Genomic DNA, 21,185 nt, shown 5'->3' with positions numbered 1-21,185 from the left:
AGAGAGAAAGAGAGAGAAAGAGAGAGAAAGAGAGAGAAAGAAAAGGAGAGAAAAGGAGAGAAAAGGAGAGAAAGAAAGATAAAGAGAGCGAGCGCGCGAGCGCGAGAGAGAAAGAGAGAGAGAAAGAAAGAGAGAAAGAAAGAGAGATAGAAAGAGAAAGAGAGAGAAAGAGAGAGAAAGAGAGAGAAAGAGAGAGAGAGAAAGAGAGAGAGAAAGAGAGAGAGAAAGAGAGAGAGAGAGAAAAAGAGAGAGAAAAAGAGAGCGAGCGAGCGAGAGAGCGAGAGCGAGCGAGGAGAGAGAGAGAGAGAAAGAGAGAGAGAGAGAGAGAGAAAGAGAGAGAAAGAGAAAGAGAGAGAGAGAAAGAGAGAAAAAAGAGAGAGAAAGAGCGAGAGAGAGTGAGCGAGAGAGTGAGCGAGAGCGAGAGAGCGAGCGAGAGCGAGCGAGAGCGCGAGCGCGCGCGAGAGCGCGAGCGAGGAGAGAGAGAGAAAGAGAGAGAGAGAGAGAGAGAGAGAGAGAAAGAGAGAGAGAAAGAGAGAGAATACACAAGTAGGGGAGGGGCAGAGAGAGAGAGAGAAGGGGACAGAGGATCCGAAGCGGGCTCTGGGCTGACGGCCCAATGTGGGGCTTGAATTCGTGAGCCATGAGATCATGACCTAAGCTGAAGTCAGAAGCTTAATGGACTGAGCCACCCAGGTGCCCCTCCCCAACTTGAAAAGGCTAAAGGCATATCCTCAGAATAGCCCAAACCCATAATTTAGTGGACCCAAGCACAAACTTGAGTGACTACATTAAAAATGGCTTTTATTATGATGTATAAACCAGAGTCAGGAGCTCCAGATTTTCTGGGGGGGGGGGGGACGGGGTCCCTGTGAGGATGGCTTTGTCAGTGGTCCTCATCTTATTATCCAGGTACACAAGATGGCACGGGGGGGAGGATTTCAATGGCATTCATACCACTAGATCAGCTTGTAGCACAGAACGCATCAAAACACACATCCTTGACAATCTGGATTCCTAGCCATATTCCCTGAAGGAGCGGTCAGTGGGAACCTTCATGGGTGAGAAGAGTTTGGAGCCTGAGGCAAAGGACCCTGCCCTACAGAACAGGGAGGGTGGAATGGGAAGGGGAAGGTTGAGACAGTTGATTTTTCCAACTGAGTTGTTTTTGTTTTTCAGCACATTTCCTCCCTTTCATCCACTGCTGAATTCAGAGTTCTCTAATTATTAAAGGCTAATGGTTCAACACAGTTTCATTTTTCCTGGTCCCTGAGCTATCATGAAGGTATTGGTGGAGGGAGTTATAATTGGCACAAGAAACTTGAAAGTAGAAGGCACCATGCTATTCTGGTAAAAAGGGCAGGTGGGAATCCTTGGTCATTTCCACATTCCCCTCTCTTCTGTGTGAGCAGCAGGAGCAGCACTGACCACATGGGTAAAGCTCCTGGGGATTAGCTACCCTCCTCCCCAGAGCCCCAAGACACAGATCAAGCATTCTGGTTTGAGGCACAGTAAGACAGTACAACTTGGCTGACAAAATTAGGAGGATATACATTATCCTTTCCTTCAAATGTTAGGACACTCATCTTTCCTCTCCACACATGTTGCTTTAATGGTATTTCCATGGGGCTAGTTTCCCACTTTCAAAAGCAGGATAAAATTAAGGAAAATAGATTAAGATGGAATAAAATGTACAATGTTCTCTCAAGCCATTGCAAATTTTGGAATGTTTTGGCAAAACATCTGGCTGGGTTGTTTGTTTTTCACTTTCCACACAGTTGGAGCCCTGAAGCCAGGATATAAGGTGAATGGCGCTGCTTAGAGCACAAACCTGTATTGCTGAAATGTCAGTGTGGCCTCACAGGTCACGGTGATGTCAGGGAGTGAGGGACGAGATCGTCTCTTCCATTTAACAAGAGTCCATTTACAGCAGGAGCTCAGCCCCACCCCCAGGATATCTGAAAAATAAGACATACGTTTCGTCAATATAAATCTGACCTCAAATATTTGAGCCTTTGAGTTTTCAGTTCTTAATTTAAATACAAACATTGACTAGCTTTGAATTGAGTGAAGTATGTGGAAATAGGCGTTTCTTGTGTAACAGCTCTGGCTTCCATTTTGTAAGCCAACCTGTTGCCTTTGGCTAGAGCATTGTCTGCCGTTTTATAATATCCTTCTGGGGCTAACAGCTAGTTCTGTTTGCTACGTAGGATTTTATCAATTGCTCTTCATGATCTCATAACCAAGTAAGATTTATTCATTTATTTTTTTCAGCTGATTAATGTATTCGCATGCCTCTTGGCTGCAAAAAAATGAAAAACAAATCACTGAGAAAAATAGTTAGTAATTAATGAAGACTTATTCCCCCCCAGCTTACAAAAATTCAGATCAAAATCTTATTTAAAAAACTTGAAATGTGAACTTAACCTTTAATCTTTAAGAACAGAAAACGAATTCTTTAGGATAAAGAATGCTTTAAAAATGGATTTTTTTTAAAAAACCTCTAGGAATTGTTAACAGGATCATGCAGCCAAATTTAATTGACATGAAGAAAGACTGAAAGAGCCTAATACTGTCACTCAGATTCTCCCAGGTCTCTAGGGACGTAATCATTTCAGAAACACTTTCCTGTGACAATGAAAAAAAAAAAAGTCTCATTTTTCTGTTCTATTGAAATGGGTCCAGCTTTGGTTAGGGGAAAGTAAAGCAGTTATCAGAGCAGGTACCTTTACTGAACTGGAAATATTTCCTTTTTTGACATTTTTCTGAACATCTCCTATGTGCCAGAACCCATGCCCTCATATAACAACATCACATTCTATTGGAGCAAATATTGCAGGATCACAGATCTAAGAGGCCACAAACACTGTCTGGAAAGATGGAGAACTATTAAGTTCTGTGCAGAATCTTGGATTTTACCCTACTTGTAAGCTAGCAACCAAGTATGGTACTATTGCATGGATTCTGATAGAAGACATGAGATTCCCAGGTCAGAGACAAATGACTGTATTACAGCACAGCTAATAGCACAAGTGTGATAACAGCACCAGTCTCTGTGGCCCCCCCCACCCCAATACGTGGGGGACACTCAGGTGGGCCTAGATGAATGCCTGTGTATCTTATGAGGAACCCAGAGTTTATGGAATTTACCATTTTTGCAGTAAGAGACAAGCAAGATGTTACTCCAGCCCTCAAGATTTCTCTCTGCAAATATAATGCTGAGAAATAGACAGGATAGTGATCAGGGCTTTGTGTTCTTGACAATGGACACTCAGGGCCCAAGATGGATTTCTTCCAATAGAAACTTCACTGAGAAGAGGATATTTAGTTTGAGATGAACAAGTATTTGGTAAGGACAAGAAGGACTCATTCCTAAGTTAGTGAGAGCATTATTTGCAAAGGCGGCACAAGAGACACAGGTTTCAGGAACAATGGAAGTCTGACATGATTGGAGCGGTGGTGATGAGGTTAAATAAGTAGACTGGCATCCAGTCGTTGAGGGCTTTGCGTACCATTGAGATTATGGAGCATGGCTTTTCATTGTAACCCAACACATTTTGGAGCATTGTTTTTTTAAATAAAAGAGTTTCCAAACGACTCTTTGTCTCTATTAGTGTTTATTTTTGAGAGAGAGAGCGCGATAGAGAGCAAGGGAGCTAGTGAGCATGAGCAGGGAGGAGCAGAGAGGAGAGAGAGGGAGAAAGGATCCAAAGAAGGCTCTGTGCTGACAGCAGACAGCCTGATGCAGGGCTTGAACTCAAGAATTGTGAGTGATCTGAGCCGAAGTTGGACACTTAACTGACTGAGCCACCCAAGCACCCCTCAGATCATTTTAAAACAGAGGTATGACATGATTGGCTTTTATTTTCTATTATCTGGTGATAATGTAGAGAATGGACTGAAATCAGAGAGAAGTTATGTGAGCCTTTTATTAAAAAGTTCTGGAACAGCTCACTTCTTTTAGTCCTGTAACCCCCTGCATATTCCCCATCTTTTTCTAAGGCTTCCCTTAGCTTACCCTATGTCCCCTTCTCACCTCCAAGAACCTCACACATCCACTTTCACGCCTGGCAGTTAGCTCCCTTCAACTCACATTGGGTGTGCTCAGAAATTTGCTGGTAGGAATATTTCTATTTAATTTACTGAATTTTACAGTACTTTTAAAGTTGTAAACATGTTATTTTCTGGGAATTCATCCACTATTTTTTTATGTCAATATACTAGTAAGAATTTTCACTTGGCAGAATATAATTTATACATCCACAGTATAAAAGGTAAATTGAGGGGCGCCTGGGTGGCTCAGTCGGTTAAGCGTCCGACTTCGGCTCAAGTCACGATCTCACAGTATGTGAGTTCAAGCCCGGCGTCGGGCTCTGTGCTGACTGCTCAGAGCCCAGAGCCTGTTTCAGATTCTGTGTCTCCCTCTCTCTCTCTCTGACCCTCCCCCGTTCATGCTCTGTCTCTCTCGGTCTCAAAAATAAATAAACGTTAAAAAAAATAATTAAAGGGGCGCCTGGGTGGCTCAGTCGGTTAAGCGTCCGACTTCAGCTCAGGTCACGATCTCACGGTATGTGAGTTCGAGCCCCGCGTCGGCCTCTGTGCTGACTGCTCAGAGCCTGGAGCCTGTTTCAGATTCTGTGTCTCCCTCTCTCTCTGACCCACCCCCGTTCGTGCTCTGTCTCAAAAAAATAAATAAACGTTAAAAAAAATTTAAAAGGTAAATTGAAACAAGAAAACCCCACAAAGTACTCTATTTGAAATAGTATTTGTGTATTCTAAAAAATCATAAGTATGATATTTTAAGAAATTAAAAATTACATTAACTATATTGAACACACACACAAAAAAACCCACAAAGATACAAGGTGTTTTATTTTCATTGTGATTTTAAGACCCTTGCAATTTTATAATGTATTCTGGGGAAGAGGTGATGGTGATTATTTTTTAAATCCCTTCTGGGAAAGTGTATTAGCTTCCTGTCACCACTGTAACAAATTTCTATAAATTTAGGGGATTAATTCAACAAAAATTTCTTCTACTATCGTTGTAGAGGCCAGAAATATGCAATAATTTTTACTGAGCTAAAAAGTCAAGATGTCAGCATTACTAGCATGTTGGTTCCTTCTGGAAACTGAAGGGACCTGTGTTGTTACCTTTTTTATGTTCTAGGGGCTCCCGTCTCTGTCTTCAAAACATATCATCCGGACCTCCACTCTCTTTATTGCAAATCTCTACCTCTGACTCTGAGCCTCCTTCTTCCCTCTTATAAGGCCCATGTGATTACATTGGGCCCACCTGGGTAACTCAGCATGCTTCCCTTATCTCAAAATCCTGAGCCTAATTACACCTGCAATGTTGCCTTAAAAAGGAACATTCACAGTGTCTCAAGATTAGAATGTAGACATATTTGGGGAGGTCATTTTTTTTAATGTTTATTTATTTTTGAGAGAGAGAGAGAGAGACAGAGCATGAGAGGAGCCAAGAGAGAGGGAGACAGAATCTGAAGCAGGATCCAGGTTCTGAGCTGTCAGCACAGAGCCCGATGCGGGACTCAAACCCACAAACGGTGAGATCATGACCTGAGCTGAGTCAGATGCTCAACCGACTGAGCCACCCAGGTGCCCCCTGGGGAGGTCATTTTTTTAAAAATATAATTTATTGTCAGATTGGCTTCATACAACACCCAGTGCTAATCCCAGCAAATGCAGGGAGGTCATTAATCAACCTACCACAATACCACTTTCCACTGAAAGCACAGTTCTTTTCTCCTTTGGATTTACTTGATTAGGGATCACAGCTGAGGGGGTCACAGTATGTTTTGGAATAAGTTTAGAAAAATATGTTCTTGGAGCTGGAAGCTTCTGAGTGAATCCTCCTTCTTCACAGAATGGCTCATCTTTGAATACATCAGGTGGGTTTGTTAGATTTATCTCTCACTAAATGCAGCAGACCTAATCTGTGCCCGACCCACACCCCCTCATCCTTCCCCCTTCCATGCATCACACCTCCAAACTGCAAAGTGCTGGTTGGTATCTGCATCTCTTTGCCTGAAAGTCACCCTATTCTTGGAGCCTGTTCTGTCTGCTCAGGGTATGCTGCAGAAATTAACTCCCCCAACCCCCCCCAGCGGCCATGACTATTGAATGGAGGTGGTTTATAAATATCCCAGGTCCCTCATTTGTTTATCGTAATTTATTTTGTTGACATATAATTCACATAACATAAAACTAGAGTATAAAATTCAGTGATTTTTTACATATTCATAATGTTGTACAATAATCACCACTAATTCCAGAAAGTTTCTACACTTAACAAAAGAAACCCATGATGGTTAACAGTTTCTCCTGAACCTCTGCTCTCCTCTCCCCTGGAACCACTAATCTACTTGCTGTCTCTATAAATTGGTATATTGTAGACATTTCCTTACATACACAATCATACAATATGTGGTCACTCATTTTTGGATGGCTGACTTCAAGGCACATGTTCAGCGCTGGTTCTCAGATATCCCCAGCAGGATTAAACCCTTGGCCACAGTGGTAATGGGTAATTAATTGGCTGCCTTTCCTTTCCTGTCTTACTTTCCTGCTTTCCCAATCCTTGCCTTTGTTAGGGTCTACTTCTGGGGGAATCCAAACTAAGATACCAAGTGTATTAACTAATCCGTTCATAAGATATACACTAAATATTTACTGTGTGCTTGGCACATTGCTCAGCACTGAAGATACAGCACAAACAAGTCTGACATCGTCCCTGCTCTCATGGTGGGTGTTTAAGCAGGGAATAAAGGCATTAAGCAAAAGTCAGATGAATGTTATGAGGGAGTGGGTGAGAGGCCTAATAAGGATGGGATCTGAGGAAGGAGAAGGAGTTAGCCAGGTGCAGAGGGTGGGGAAATGTTCCAGGCACATAGATCCACTGTAAGAGAAGTGTGAAGATGGTGCTTTGGGTACTGACAGAAATCCACATGGCTCTTGCAGAAAGACTTGGAGCATAGTTGTGCTAGGCACTCACATGTCCCTTTAAGGAGGAACTTGGTGTCCCGCTGTGGAGTGGGTGGTCAGCAGTCTACAGCTATGAGCTCCTTCAGGTGTGCCTCAGCTCCTGAGAGCCACCTTGCCCAAGGTCATGCCCTTCCTGGAGCTGCCTGCCTCTGGTGACTGGGTAAGACCGGGATATAGCAGCACAGCCATCTGGCTTGGCTGGCAACATTCCTCTGGTCAGTATTTGCCCCACAGCTCCTGGCTACGTGTGTTGTGTCTGCGTTGCAGTTCAATTACTTCCTCAGTTCAACTCTGCTTCTGCCTGCTTTCTTTCACAGGTGTTGATCCTTAATAAACATCTTACTCAAATACTGTATGCATTAGAATTTGTTCTGTTACTACTCCAGTAACAGGGAAACAGGAAGGCCTCGTGACTCAAGTAATAGTGCAAGGCTTCTCCTCGGACACCAAGGAAATGAGGATCTTTGAGACCTGATAGGGCCAGACTTCACATACGCTGAGCAGGAACAACTTTGAAGACCTCACAGAAGGATCTGCAGGTAAGTTTGCCTTTGAGAGATGCTGGAAGTCTTACAGCAACTCAGGGGGAGTGAAGATTGGTGATGATCATCAACATTTGGGGGGGTGCATTTAAAATGCATTTTATTCTTTGTATGTATTTTCCTAAATTTGTCTCAAATGTTATTTGTTATACTGCGTATATAACTTGTTATAGTACGTATATAACTATGTAAACATTGTATATATCTATGTAAACTAACCCTACTAGTAATATGTCTGCTTGGATTTACATGGTCTTTTATCCCTGGATCCCCCAGGAATGTGAGCAAAAGAGAACATCATAGAAATATTTTTTTTCCATAAAGTATAATATTAGATTACATACTGCTGGCATTTAAAATTTTATGTCCTGAGTAGTAGACTTTTAAAATGATAATTAGATGCTACTGGAGTGGGCACTTTGAGAAGCACTAAAATATTAAAAACTTAAATGTTTAACTTACATTCACTGGAACAGGGATCTACACTCCTCTGCCCTTACTTTAGGGTATGCCACTATAGTCTACTCTGTCCCCAACGTATAGAAACAGGAGCTCCTTCCCACCCTAAGGGTCCTGGCCTGCTAACAGAGATCTGCCTTCATTGCAGGTATCTTGGAACATATGGGCAGTGGGGTGACCCTGGTCCCTAAATGACTGGAGGCTTGATGGCGAGCATTGCCACGAAGGCAGGGGCAGGTGCTGAGAGGCTGACTCTGTTTTCTACCTGGCACATCTCCCAGGTGCTCTCATGGTACCTCTCACGGCCATCCCTTCCTGAGTCCCCTGGCCCCAGTGCCTCTTGACTTGGGGACCCAGGGATCCATGACCTAAAGCCTCCTTTCTTGTCCCTTTCTATAGTTACCTCCTCAGGTTCTGAAGGCTCCCCTGAGACCAGTATCCTTGTCTTCTCTTTGAGGGTGGGAGATGGGGTACTATCTTTAGGGCTTTACAGTGATTTCAGAGGAAATAAAAATACATGATAAATTCCCTGCTATATAGCAAGGTATGTTTGGAATGTGTGAAAATGAAAGCAACTTCATTTACATAAAGTTCTAGAACAAACAAAACTAAGGTGACAAAAATCAGAATAGTTGCCTCTGGAAGGGAAATTGACTGGAAAGGGACTTGAGGGTGCTTTCTAGCGTGAAGGAAATATTCTAAATCTTGCTGGGTGGGGGTATATGTTTGTCAAAACGCATTGTAGTGCGTATTTAAAATCTATACACTTAGTTTTATGGAAATTTAAAACGTATACAGGATGGCAGCTCAAAAATGAAAGAGAAATGACTGTATAAAACTAATTTAGGTAAGATTCAGATTTCAAACTTTTTGGCTTTAATTTTCTGACTTAAATGGGGACAGTTATAGGAAAGGACTCATCAGTAGCATGCAGCTCTGTTAAGAGATATAAAAGCCTTTTTTAAAAAGTTTATTTATTCTGAGCTAGCATGCAGGCAAGTTGGGGAGGGACAGAGAGAGAGGAAGAGAGACAATTCCAAGCAGGCTCTGCACTGACAGCAGAGAGCCTGATGTGGGGCTCAAACTCACAAACCTGTGAGATCATGACCTGAGCCGAAACAGAGTCAGATGCTTAACTGGCTGAGCCACAGAGGTGCCCCAAAACATTTTTATTTTATAATATGTTTATAATTAATTCTTTCTTATTAGAAATCCAGAACATTTTTAATTTTATTTTAAATTTTAATTAACTTATTCTTTTTAGGAGTATATATTTTTTACAAGTGCCGTCCCCCACTTCCAAAGATTTCTTAACATCTCCACTGTGCTCTTTTTTAAATTTTTAAATTTTGTTTAATCCAAGTTAGTTAACATATAGCATAGTAATGCTTTCAGGAGTAGAATTTAGTGATTCATTACTTGCGTATAACACCCAGTGCTCATCCCAACAAGTGCCCTTCTTAATACCCATCGCCCATTTAGCCCATCCCCCCACCCGACACCCCTCCAGCAACCCTCAGTTTGTTCTCTGTATTTAAGAGTCTCTTAAGGTTTGCCTCCCTTTCTGTTTTTATCTTAATTTTCCTTCCCTTCCTCTGTGTTCATCTGTTTTGTTTCTTAAATTCCACATATGAGTGAAATCAAATATTTATCTTTCTCTGACTTATTTCGCCTAGCATAATACACTCTAGTTTCATCCACATTGTTGCAAATGGTAATAGAAATCCAGAATCTTGCATGAAACAAAGTTGTTTGAACAGAGAGAAAAATTGTTTCTACATTTCATAAACTCAAGTTAGATAAGATTTGGTACACATTTCTCTAGCTTTTGTCTTCAGCTAACACCCAATATTTCCACCTATAGGGTGGCCACAAAGTGTGGAAATATAGGTGACTCTTTCCCCCATTGGACCATTTTAAGTGAACACTTATCAGTGTATGCTCTTGACAGTCAAGGGCAGGTCACTCAGAGACCAACCACCACATGACCACAGAGTGGTGAGAGACCAGTGGGATGATAATTTCTAAAACTGGATGAGGTGACATAGCTCTGTGGAGTATGCCAAATGCTGGCCAGATCAGAACACCCTTAAGTATGGATGCCAGAAAAACTCAGGACACAGGATGAAAAATTCAATTTGGATATCAGACAAGCAGCAAATAATCTTTTAGTATAACTATGCATGGGGATACTTCTATATCCCTTTCATAAGTGGGATGTACACACACACACACACACACACACACACACACACACATATACATGGGACATACCTGCAAGGGGCATAATTATACTACAAACTTTTTTTTAAATCTGAAATTCAAATTTAACTGGTGTCCTCCTATATTTTCATTTGCTAAATCTGGCAACCCTATGCTTGGGGTATGCTGAAAGGGCAGGTTTTTGTTTTGTGTGTGTGTGTGTGTGTGTGTGTGTGTGTGTGTGTGTTTTCTTTTTTTTTTTGGTTGGTTGGTTTGTTTTCACTGAAAATCAGAGACACAAAAAAATTTGAGCATGTGTTCCTCAAACTTGAACTTGCATCCAAATCACCTGCAGAGCTTGTTAAAATAGACTATTGAGCCCAACTTTCTGATTGTCTAGGTCTGGGGTGAGTTCCTGTAAATTTTCATTTTTAACATTCCCAGGCATTGCTGATCCCAGGAATCACATCTGAGAACAGATTGGAAGCAATACATTACAGATATATGTGCAGTGATTGCTAGAAATACTGTGTGAATGTGTCCTATTCATTGTCATTCTGTTCAGCACACTAAACTATGCATCACTAATGAGGGGTGACACATCAAACATATCATGTATTGTCATGTAGTATCAATAAACTATTTATTATATATAGTTGCCTGTGTTGCCAGGCTTTATAGCCACTCTATAGGTAAGTGCCTTTGGTGTGAGTGGATTGCCTTTTAACATGTGTGACATTAAAATTCCACATTAAAATTAGAACAGAATTAACGTTTCGATAAGCTTGTAAAATGGGAACATCAGAGAACCTTTGCTAAATTATATACCAAATAATTATTCAACAAGATGAGATCCTCAGGAGTTGTATTTGTATTTGATTAAACAGCACCACAATTTCCATAGCAAATTGTGTATTTGCATGCCTTCATAGAACCTCTGGAGTTTTGGAGTACCCACAATGGAATTTCTACATCATGACTTTTGCCAGGAACCTGGTTTTCTTGGAGGAAGATAAAAGACAGACTTGCTTGTACTTTTTGTAGAACTGGAACATAGTGAAATGTTCAAAAAGTAACTTTGAAGCTTACATTTTATATTTCTACTCTTGAAAGATTATTGGGTTTTTGTTTTTTAGCTTTCTTTTGTTAGTCTATTAAAATTGATTTGAATATCCTCTTTTGAAAGAGAGAAATACATAGGGAAAAAATGAAAGAAGGGTACTAGAATATTTTGCTGGGTGTCTGAGTTCTTTGGCCACTATTAGGAAATTGTTGATTTACCATAAATACACATAAAATGTAAGAAATACCCTAACAGATGTATATTGAAGTATATATGGGTGAAATGATATGATGTCTAGAATTTGCTTTAAAATACTGCAACAAGGGGCACCTGGGTGGCTCATTCGGTTAAGCGTCTGGCTTCATCTCAAGTCATAATCTCACATCTAGTGAGTTCAGGCCCCACATTGGGCTTGTGCTGACAATGCAGAGCCTGCTTGAGATTCTTGCTCTCTCCTGTCTCTCTGCCCCTCCCACACTTGTGTGCTCTCTCAAAAAAATAAATAAACTTAAAAAAAATACTGCAGGGGCACCTGGGTGGCTCAGTTGGTTAAGCGTCCGACTTCAGCTCAGGTCACGGTCTCACGTTCCGTGAGTTCGAGCCCTGCATCGGGCTCTGGGCTGATGGCTCAGAGCCTGGAGCCTGCTTCCAATTCTGTGTCTCCCTCTCTCTCTGCCCTTCCCCCATTCATGCTCTGTCTCTCTCTGTCTCAAAAATAAATAAACGTTAAAAAAAATTAAAAAAAATACTGCAACAAAATAAAGTTGGAGGAAAGATGAAATAAATTTGGCAAAATAAAATGTTCATAATTGTTGAAACTGGGTGTTGGGAGCCTGGGGGTTTTGATACTATACTACCTTTATAGTACAGTTTTAAATTTCCTATATTACGTTAAAAAAATCTAAGGACTTGGCTTATATTCTCAGCTTTGCCACTAATTATATAAGAAAATTGTAATCAAATTACTTAAATATTCTGTGCTTCCATTTTTACAAATGATTGGATAGCAATTAATCAGCATGTAATAATTAAGCTAGTCTTATTGTATAGGTAGCATTCAGATGTTACTATCCAAATTCCCAGGGATGTTGTCAGATTACTGGAAAGTATAACGTACTTTTAAAAACTAAAACCAGTTTTCAGGTACTATTGTCACAAAATCTATTGTTGAAATTCTTTGAGTACAAATGCTTGGAACACAGATCTGTGGTAAATGAAGGTTCCTGAAGACTTTTCTTTTGTGTGTGTTTTTGTCTGTGTTTAAGAATAGTTATTTAGGTTAGGTATCTGCTGAAATAGCAGAGTGGCTCAGACTCAAGAATACATAAAGGTAGGACAGGCAAAAAATTAAAAAGTAATATATTGCACATCTTGACTCTTTTGTGTTTTCAAGGAAAAAGCTAAGCAATCTTTAAGATTTCTAAATACCATCTGTATCTACTAACAAAGTAAAATAATTGAATTTGGACACTTGCAGTTGATTCCCCCCAAAAGGCAGGTAAATATAGAAGGAAAACTTAAAGGTCATGAATATGCAAGTTTATGTGTCTGCTGTGTGTGCACGAGCATAAAGAATTTAGAAATTTTAGAATGCAATCCAGGCATGACCATGTTCCTCATACAGAAGAGGGGAGATGGTTTCCCCCTTATTTGTGAACTTAAAGCCATGGGCATGGTTCAGGTCCAGAAATGGGCCATGGCCTGAAGGTCTGGGGCCTGGAGTGTGTGACCGCATGTCCAGCTGTCAGTGGAGTGGTACACTGAGTACCCCTGACTGGCACTGAAGACACAGGAGCAAGTGCAAGCTAGGATGGGAATATGCCTGCACCCAGGGGAGTAGGGTGTACATGGGTGCTATATGAATAGTGTAGGGTGTACTTGCCCTTCTGAATTATTAGAAATTCTTTCCTGAGGTTATTAAGCTATTATTCCCTGCCAGAAGTTGTGTTCTGTGCAAAGAGGGTTAAAATTATTTCATAGAGTGGTGTGTTTAACAGCGTTTTCTCTGTTATGGACTGAATGTTTGTGTCCTCTCCCCTCCCATATGTTGAAGCTATAACCCACTGTACAGATGTATTTGGATATGGGGCCTCTGAGGAAGCAATTAAGGTTAAATGAGGTTATAAGGGTGGAGCTCCATCCAGTAGGATTAGTGCCCCTATGAGAAGAGACACTAGGGTGCTTGTATGCTTCCTCTCTCTCTCTCTCTCTCACCATCCCCCCGTCTCCCTCCCCATCTTCCCTCCCTCCTCCCCCTCTTTCTGCCTCCCCACCTTCTGCCTCCCCCATGTGCTCAGTGAAAGGCAAGCCAGGAAGAGAGGTCTTACTAAGAACTGAATTATCTAGAAGCTCGATCTTGGACTTCCAGCTTCCAGAACAGTGAGGAAATAAATGTCTGTTGTTTAAGCCACTCAGTCTGTGGCAGTTTGTTATGGCAGTTTGAGTAGACTAATATAACCTCTGATAGCTACATGAGCACACTTCTTCCGGGTTGCACCAGAGAGGTCAATTTGGGTAGGAAGAGGTATGGAAAGGAATCTGGAGTTTGACACCTACAGCTAGCTGACCCTTGAACAATGTGGCATTGTTAGGGGACTGACCCTATTTGAAGTAAAAAATCCTCACATGGGGTGCCTGGGTGGCTCAGTCAGCTAAGCATCTGACTTTAGCTCAGGTCACGATCTCATGGTTTGTGAGTTCAAGCCCCACGTCTGGCTCTGGGCTGAGAGCTTGGAGCCTAGAGCCTGTTTCAGATTCTGTGCCTCCCTCTCTCTCTGCCCCTCCCCTGCTCGTGTGCTCTCTCTCAAAAATAAATAAACATTAAAAAAATCCTCACATAACTTTGACTCCCCTGAAACTTAACTACTAATAACCTACCATTGACTGAAAGCCTTACCAATAACAGTCAACACATATTTTGTATGTTATATGTATTATACCCTATGTTCTTACAATAAAGTGAGTTAGGGAAAAGAAAATGTTAGGAAAATTATAAGAGCAAATGCATTTACAATACTGTACTGTAAAAAATATGAGTGGACCCACACAGTTCAAATCCATATTGCTCAAGGATCAACTGTATTTGGAAAGGCAGGCCAGAGAAGGGTGCTTCAGCTGGGGATAGTGACGGAGGCTGTGGGATTTCCTGAGGAGTGAGAGGCAGCAGAGGGTAATGTCTATCCAGAAGAGACAGAGACGTCACCAGGAGAGAAGGCATTGATGCCAACTTTACCTTCTTTACCATTTTGCTTGTGGATTACCTTGGCAGGAGACACTATAAATCACAGAATAGTTGCTCAATAAATCTTTAGATAAATGCACGAACTCCTTTGGGACATGCATTTTTCTTTGGCAGATGGCTTCATCACCACATACACAGAATGGTAAATGTATCCAATAACTATTTTAATCTTGTTGGTTTAGGCTGTTAGGAATAAATCTTTACTATCCTGGAGCATTGAATTGGGATATTTCCCTCCATTAAAGCCTATATTTAAATGATTTCCTTGTTCCTGTAGGTGAGATGTTTTTTGAAAAAAATTTTTTCTGAGTTGACTTACTTTGTCAACAGTGTGCTATAGAAAAACAAACAAACAAACTGAATTTCTTGTAGTGAAACAAGGTGCCCAGTAGCTTGAGTGTGAGAAAAGTAGATCAAGGTAGAACCCTAATGATCATTTACCCATAATCAATGAAAATATCTATATGCTTTGATCAGATCAGTTTTTCCCCCAGTAAAAATATTTGCTTGTATCACTTACCCTATGTTCCTACATATTTGTAAAATTTAGAAAAATTTGATTGGTATGGATGATGTGGGGCTCAAACTCTTCGCTAATAGTTTTCATATGTTACTTTCTTTAATCCTCACAATATACTTGTAGTACAGGTCTTGTTATCCCTGTCTTAGAGATAAAACCTAAAGGATGACTCCTCTGGAGTATCACTTACAGACCCAGGTCTGCAAATCAGAACCTGTTCTCTTTTCTAGAAGTAAAGGCAAACATACTCCTTGTCTCATTCTGTCCTCTGTTTTTACAAGAGCAATTACATTTGAAAATTTAAAAACTCCTTATTCCACAGCGTGCTTATGCCGTTTTTGTTAATATTTTAGAAACAAAATACTACTTTGAATTGAAATCCAGTGATTAAAATCTACAAGTCACAGTATCCAGCAAATAATCACTGGGCTAACTATAAAATTAGAGTATAGAAAATTAAGTATGTCTTACTCAACATGTCTCCAGAGGCAAGGGAAACAAAAGAAAAAATGAACTACTGGGACCTCATCAAAATAAAAAGCTTCTGCACAGCAAAGGAAACAATCAGCAAAACTAAAAGGCAACCGACAGAATGGGAGAGATATTTGCAAACAACATACCAGATAAAGGTCTAGTATCCAAAATCTATAAAGAACTTCTCAAACTCAACAACCAAAAAACAAATAATCCAGTGAAGAAATGGGCAAAAGACATGAATAGGCACTTCTCCAAAGAAGACATCCAGATGGCCACCTGACACATGAAAAAATGCTCAACATCACTCATCGTCAGGGAAATACAAATCAAAGCCACAATGACATACCACCTCACACCTGTCAGAATGGCTAACATTAACAACTCAGGCAACAACAGATGTTGGTGAGGATGAGGAGAAAGAGGATCTCTTTTGCATTGTTGGTGGCAATGCAAGCTAGTGCAGCCACTCTGGAAAACAATATGGAGGTTCCTCAAAAAACTAAAAGTAGAACTACCCTAAGACCCAGCAATTGCACTACTAGGCATTTATCCAAGGGATACAGGTGTGCTGTTTCAAAGGGACACATGCACCCCCATGTTTATAGCAGCACTATCAACAATAGCCAAAGGATGGAAAGAGCCCAAATGTCCATCGATAGATGAATGGATAAAGAAGATGTGGTATATACATACAATGGAGTATTACTCGGCAATCAAAAAGAATGAAATCTTGCCATTTGCAACTACATGGAGGGAACTGGAGGGTATTATGCTAAATGAAATTAGTCAGAGAAAGACAAAAATCATATGACTTCACTCATGTGAGGACTTTAAGAGACAAAACTGATGAACATAAGGGAAGGGAAACAAAAATAATATAAAAACACGGAGGGGGGGACAAAGCATAAGAAACTCATAAATATGGAGAACAAACAGAGGGTTACTGGAGGAGTTGTGGGGGGGGATGGGCTAAATGGGTAAGGGCCATTAAGGAATCTACTCCTGAAATCATTGTTGCACTATATGCTAACTAATTTGGATGTAAATTTTAAAAAATAAAAAATAAAACAAGTTAATAAGATAAAATTTTAAAAATTAAAAAAAAATAAAATTCAGTATGGAAAACTGAACCATATTCTTTTTTTTAATGTTTATTTATTTTTGAAAGAGAGAGAGAGAGAGAGAGACAGAATGTAAGCAGGGGAGGGGCAGAGAGAGAGGGAGATACAGAATTTGAAGCAGGCTCCAGGCTCTGAGCTGTCAACACAAAACCTGACGTGGGGCTCGAACTCACCAGCTGTGAGATCTGACCTGAGCCAAAGAGCCAGGCACCCCAAATGAGCCATATTCTTATGTGCAACCCAATAGGAGTTTTAATAAAAGTTTTAATAAAATGCAGCACCAGAAATTGGTGCTGGTTAAGCAGGAAAAAAGTTTATTCTATAGATATTTATGAGAGAACCAACTCAAAGCTGAGTCTGGAAATGATATGACAGGCTTTAGAACTGGCTTGATGAGTTTAACCACAGCCCCCCAATGCTTCCCCATAAGCACTAGGGACACTGCTGCTGCCCCACCCCACCACTGCCATTTCTGCAACATGAACTTGCCTGCCATTTTTGCCATCACATGGATTCTGTGTGGTGCCTCTTTTCTCAGGCTGCCTTCCTCTTTTCTTCTTCCTCCTCCTCCTTGAAATTTCCTATATTGCTTTTTAAAAATTATGGTAGGGATGCCTTGGTGGCTCAGTCGGTTGAGCATCTGACTTTGGCTCAGGTCATGATCTCATGGTTTGTGAGTTCAAGCCCCATATCGAGCTCACTGCTCTCAGTGCAGAACATGCTTCAGATCCTCTGTCCTCCTCTCTCTCTTCCCCTCCCCCACTCAAAAATTTCCCTTTCTCTCAAAAATAAATAAAGCATTAAAAAAATTGGGGTATGAACATTTGATATGAGATCTGTTTTCTTAACAAATTTTCAAGTGTACAATCCGGTATTGTTAACGGTTGGCACCATATTGTACAAAAATCTCTAGAACTTATTCATCCTGTATTACTGAAACTTTATATCCGTTGAATAGCAACTCTCACTTCTGAACCTATTCTTACTCAGGGAGCCTAAATCACATGTCTGTGTTCTGCAGAAGATATTGGCAAACCACATTTTCTGGATTCTATCTTGGGAAGACAGGATTCTTAAGGCTTCATATTCCCTAGACATGGCAAGAACACACAGAGATTATAATAAATGTCTGGTACAGATTTTAATGTTTTCAAATAATGGTATATTTAAAAGAACATGCCCTAGTAATTTCAAAGACTTTGTTGAACACCACAAAAGCAATACATGATCTTCAGCAACGGTTTTAAAACTCCTTTTCTGTCCTACCCATTGTCCTACTGACTGCAGCTGCCTCCTGCCCTCAAAGTCCCTGGGAGAGTTCCCATTCCTTGTCTAAGGATCCTCTTGCCCTCCTTTTGCTTTCCATCCTAATTCTCCTTTGCAAAAGCTCAAGAACTGGTCTAGTAAGGGTCTAGAACTGTCCTTGGAGGGGGGCAGAGGAAAGAGATTAAGAGAGGCAAAACTAGAATTATCAGAATTATCTTTGGCCCTTAAGGGAAGAAGAGGAAGGGGAGAACACAGTTTTGCACTAAACATTTGTATAGTCACTTTTACTAGTGATATTTAAGAACGACTTAAAATAATTAACTGGTCTTAACAAAATATGCAGATCGCTGTAAGTTCTGTGGTTGAAATGTTGATTCTTATTCAAAGAGTCTTCTAAATGAAAGCAGTTTAGCTAAAGATAATAAATAAAAAGGAATAGACTCTCAAGTATTTTAAAGGGACGATAAAGACTAGTGTTCATATTTATGGGTCTAAAAAGAACATTATTTTGATTTCAAGTTCCCAGTACAAAATTAATTTGGTGGTGAGTGGGGTGGTAAATTCTATCAGTTATTATTATCATCACAAATGATTAGTCTATACTTGGACACTCCTGGTTAGCTCAGTGCTACCTCTTTAGGATGTCCTTATACACCTCACATGATAGTTTGTGACAGGTGCAGTGACACTTATTCCAAATATTCATTCTTTTATGAAATTCTGTTGACCCTGGCACAAAGCCATTGAATTGTCTGTTCATGTTTGCTGCTCTACCAAATGAATACCTTATACAATATTTCAGACCAATATTGCTTGAGGTAGACAGCTGGATCTAAACACATCCAGCAACACAATTTCTGCTTAGTGGATATCAGTCTCCCTTAGAATATTGAATATAGCTTTAAATTACTGAAGAATTCTACCTAGGATAGCAGGGGTCTGTGCTTCTGCCAAAAATATAGCTGTACTAGAAATTCAATAACTGAACCTAACACCGGTCATCGGTTGTTGCAAATTATTTCTTTCAGAGCATGTACATTGGACTGCTGGCTCACTTTCATGCAGGGGCTGGGTGTTCCTGTTACCTTTTAATTCTTCCCAACTGGGAAATAATTTACTTTTTTTTTTTTTAAAGTTTATTATTTAGAGAGAGAGCATGCATGCACACACACAAGTGGGGGAAGGGCAGAGAGAGAGAGAATCCCAAGCAGGCTCTGCACTGTCAGGTCAGAGCCCGACGTGCGGCTTGAACTCATGAACTGTGAGATCATGACCTGAGCCAAAACCAATAGCTGGAGGTTTAACCCACTGACCACCCATGTGCCCCAGGGGAAACATTTACTTTTGAGTCTGAAACTTAGAACGCACTGTTTCAGTGTTATGTGGGGAGCTATTCTCTTAGTTCAATTCATAAATAACCTACAAGGTGAATAGTACTCCAGAGTCTATACACTATAAAGACTTGAGTTATCATTTGATGTGCTTCCCTCACCTACCGTGGGCAGGTGGAACAAGGATGGATGCCCTAGGCAGAACCTTCCTTAGCATCCACTGAGGATAGAGGAAGCAGTCCTAAAAGGCAGAACTGCAGAAACACAGCGGGGAGACTGGCATCACATTGGAAATAAGGAGTTAGAGTCTGCTCTAGAAAATCTTCAAGTTGCCTTTATTTTCATGTGAATTAATCAGATGTCTTAGCAGTTCTCAGTGCAATTTGTTTTGTGAAATATATTAGGTATTCAGTGTGGCTGTTTTCAGGTTTATTATGCAATATTCTGATTCATGAAAATATTCCATTAAATGCAATCGCTCATGTAATTACTTTGCTTAATCTAAAGCATACTTTAATTAACATTGCACAGAATTCTGATTTAATCAATTAGATTTTATCTAGTATAACTTAGCTGTAAATACTTTTTATGATGCAGCAGCTCAAAAGAATTATTGAGAGTAAAGGTAATATATGATGCTACCTAAAACTAACAAATTTCCTGTGTTAAGAAAACTAAATCATAATTTGAGCTATAATTTTATTATTTGGAAAGTTAACTATAAAGAATAGATTATTATGTCTCCATTAATAGTATGTTAAAAACAATCTCATCAGGAGTGTTAGAATTTAAAAAATAGGCTTTATTGTTTTATGTATTCCCCAACAGTTAGGCTTGAGAACAAAAGATTAATCTCAAGCAAGACTGACCACTTTTTGGCTTTGTAAATAGGCTCATTAACATCAATATCTCATGATACTTGTCCACTCCTCATGGGTTTTGTTTCGTCCCAAAAAGATATGTTGAAATTCTAACTGCCTGTACCTCTGAATGGGACCTTATTGGAGGCACCTGGGTGGCTTAGTAATTAGGCACCTTATTGGGGGCACCTGGGTGGCTCAGCCGGTTAAGTGTCGACTTTGGCTCAGGTCATGATCTCGTGGTTCATAGGTTCAGGCCTGCATCCGGCTCTGTGCTGACAGCTTGGAACCTGCTTTGGATTCGGTGTCTCCCTTTCTCTCTGCCTCTCCCCGACTTGTGCTCTGTCTCTCTCTCTCTCTCAAGAAAGACTAAACATTAAAAAAAAAAAAAAAAAGAATTGGACCTTATCGGAAACAGGGTCACTGCAGATGTAATTCGTTAAGATGAGTTCATACTGAAGTAGGGTGGGCTCCTAATCCAATATGACTAGTGTCCTTCCAAGAACATGGCCATGTGAGGACAAGAGACACACAGGGGGGGAGGCCATGTGAGAGGAAGGCTAAGTTTGAAATTATGTAGCAGCAAGGAACACCAAAGATTGCTGGCAACCAACCAGCAACTAAGAAGAGGCAAGGAAGGATTCCCTATAGGTTTTAGAGGAGGCAGTGCCCTGACCTTCCTTGATTTTGGACTTCTAGCCTCTAGAACTGAGATGACAAATTTTTATTGTTTTAAGCCACCCAATTTGTGGAAACTTGCTAAGGCAGTCCTACAAAACTGATATACTCACTAAAATGATCTGAGAGTTACAACTTAACATAACCAGAATCTGTAAAATTGCTTTTAATAGTAGTGGGGATGGGGAAGTGTCTTGCTAAACTATTTTCAAAAATGCAGGTGCTGTTTTTAGTTTGAAGTTAACTTTTCCATTCCTAAGCAAGTATTGATATAAATAAAACACTTTTTGTTCTCAGCACCCCTCCTCACACATAGCACCTAGCAATGCGCCTTGAACATACATCATCCAACAGTACATTTTGTGACTTAGTTTTAAAAGATTAAAAATGAAAATAGCCTATAAATATTAAAATATCCACTTAT

At 40.3% G+C, this 21,185-nt stretch overlaps 1 protein-coding gene across 1 annotated transcript in view; it reads right to left on the bottom strand.

Moving 5' to 3' along the window:
- Positions 1-856: 856 nt before the first annotated feature.
- CPA6 (carboxypeptidase A6) overlaps positions 857-21,185 on the bottom strand; it is a 349,273-nt gene continuing 328,944 nt past the window's right edge. Inside the window, exon 11 of the mRNA XM_049633669.1 lies at positions 857-1,955. Within this exon, the coding sequence (XP_049489626.1) occupies positions 1,816-1,955 (140 nt within the window). The 3' untranslated portion in view covers positions 857-1,815. The remainder of the gene's footprint in view (positions 1,956-21,185) is intronic.

This window comes from Panthera uncia, chromosome F2, assembly GCF_023721935.1.
Source record: "Panthera uncia isolate 11264 chromosome F2, Puncia_PCG_1.0, whole genome shotgun sequence".
NCBI classification, from domain to species: domain Eukaryota; kingdom Metazoa; phylum Chordata; class Mammalia; order Carnivora; family Felidae; genus Panthera; species Panthera uncia.
Note: the sequence above shows the minus strand (reverse complement) of the source record. Positions and strands in the feature narration are given on the sequence as shown.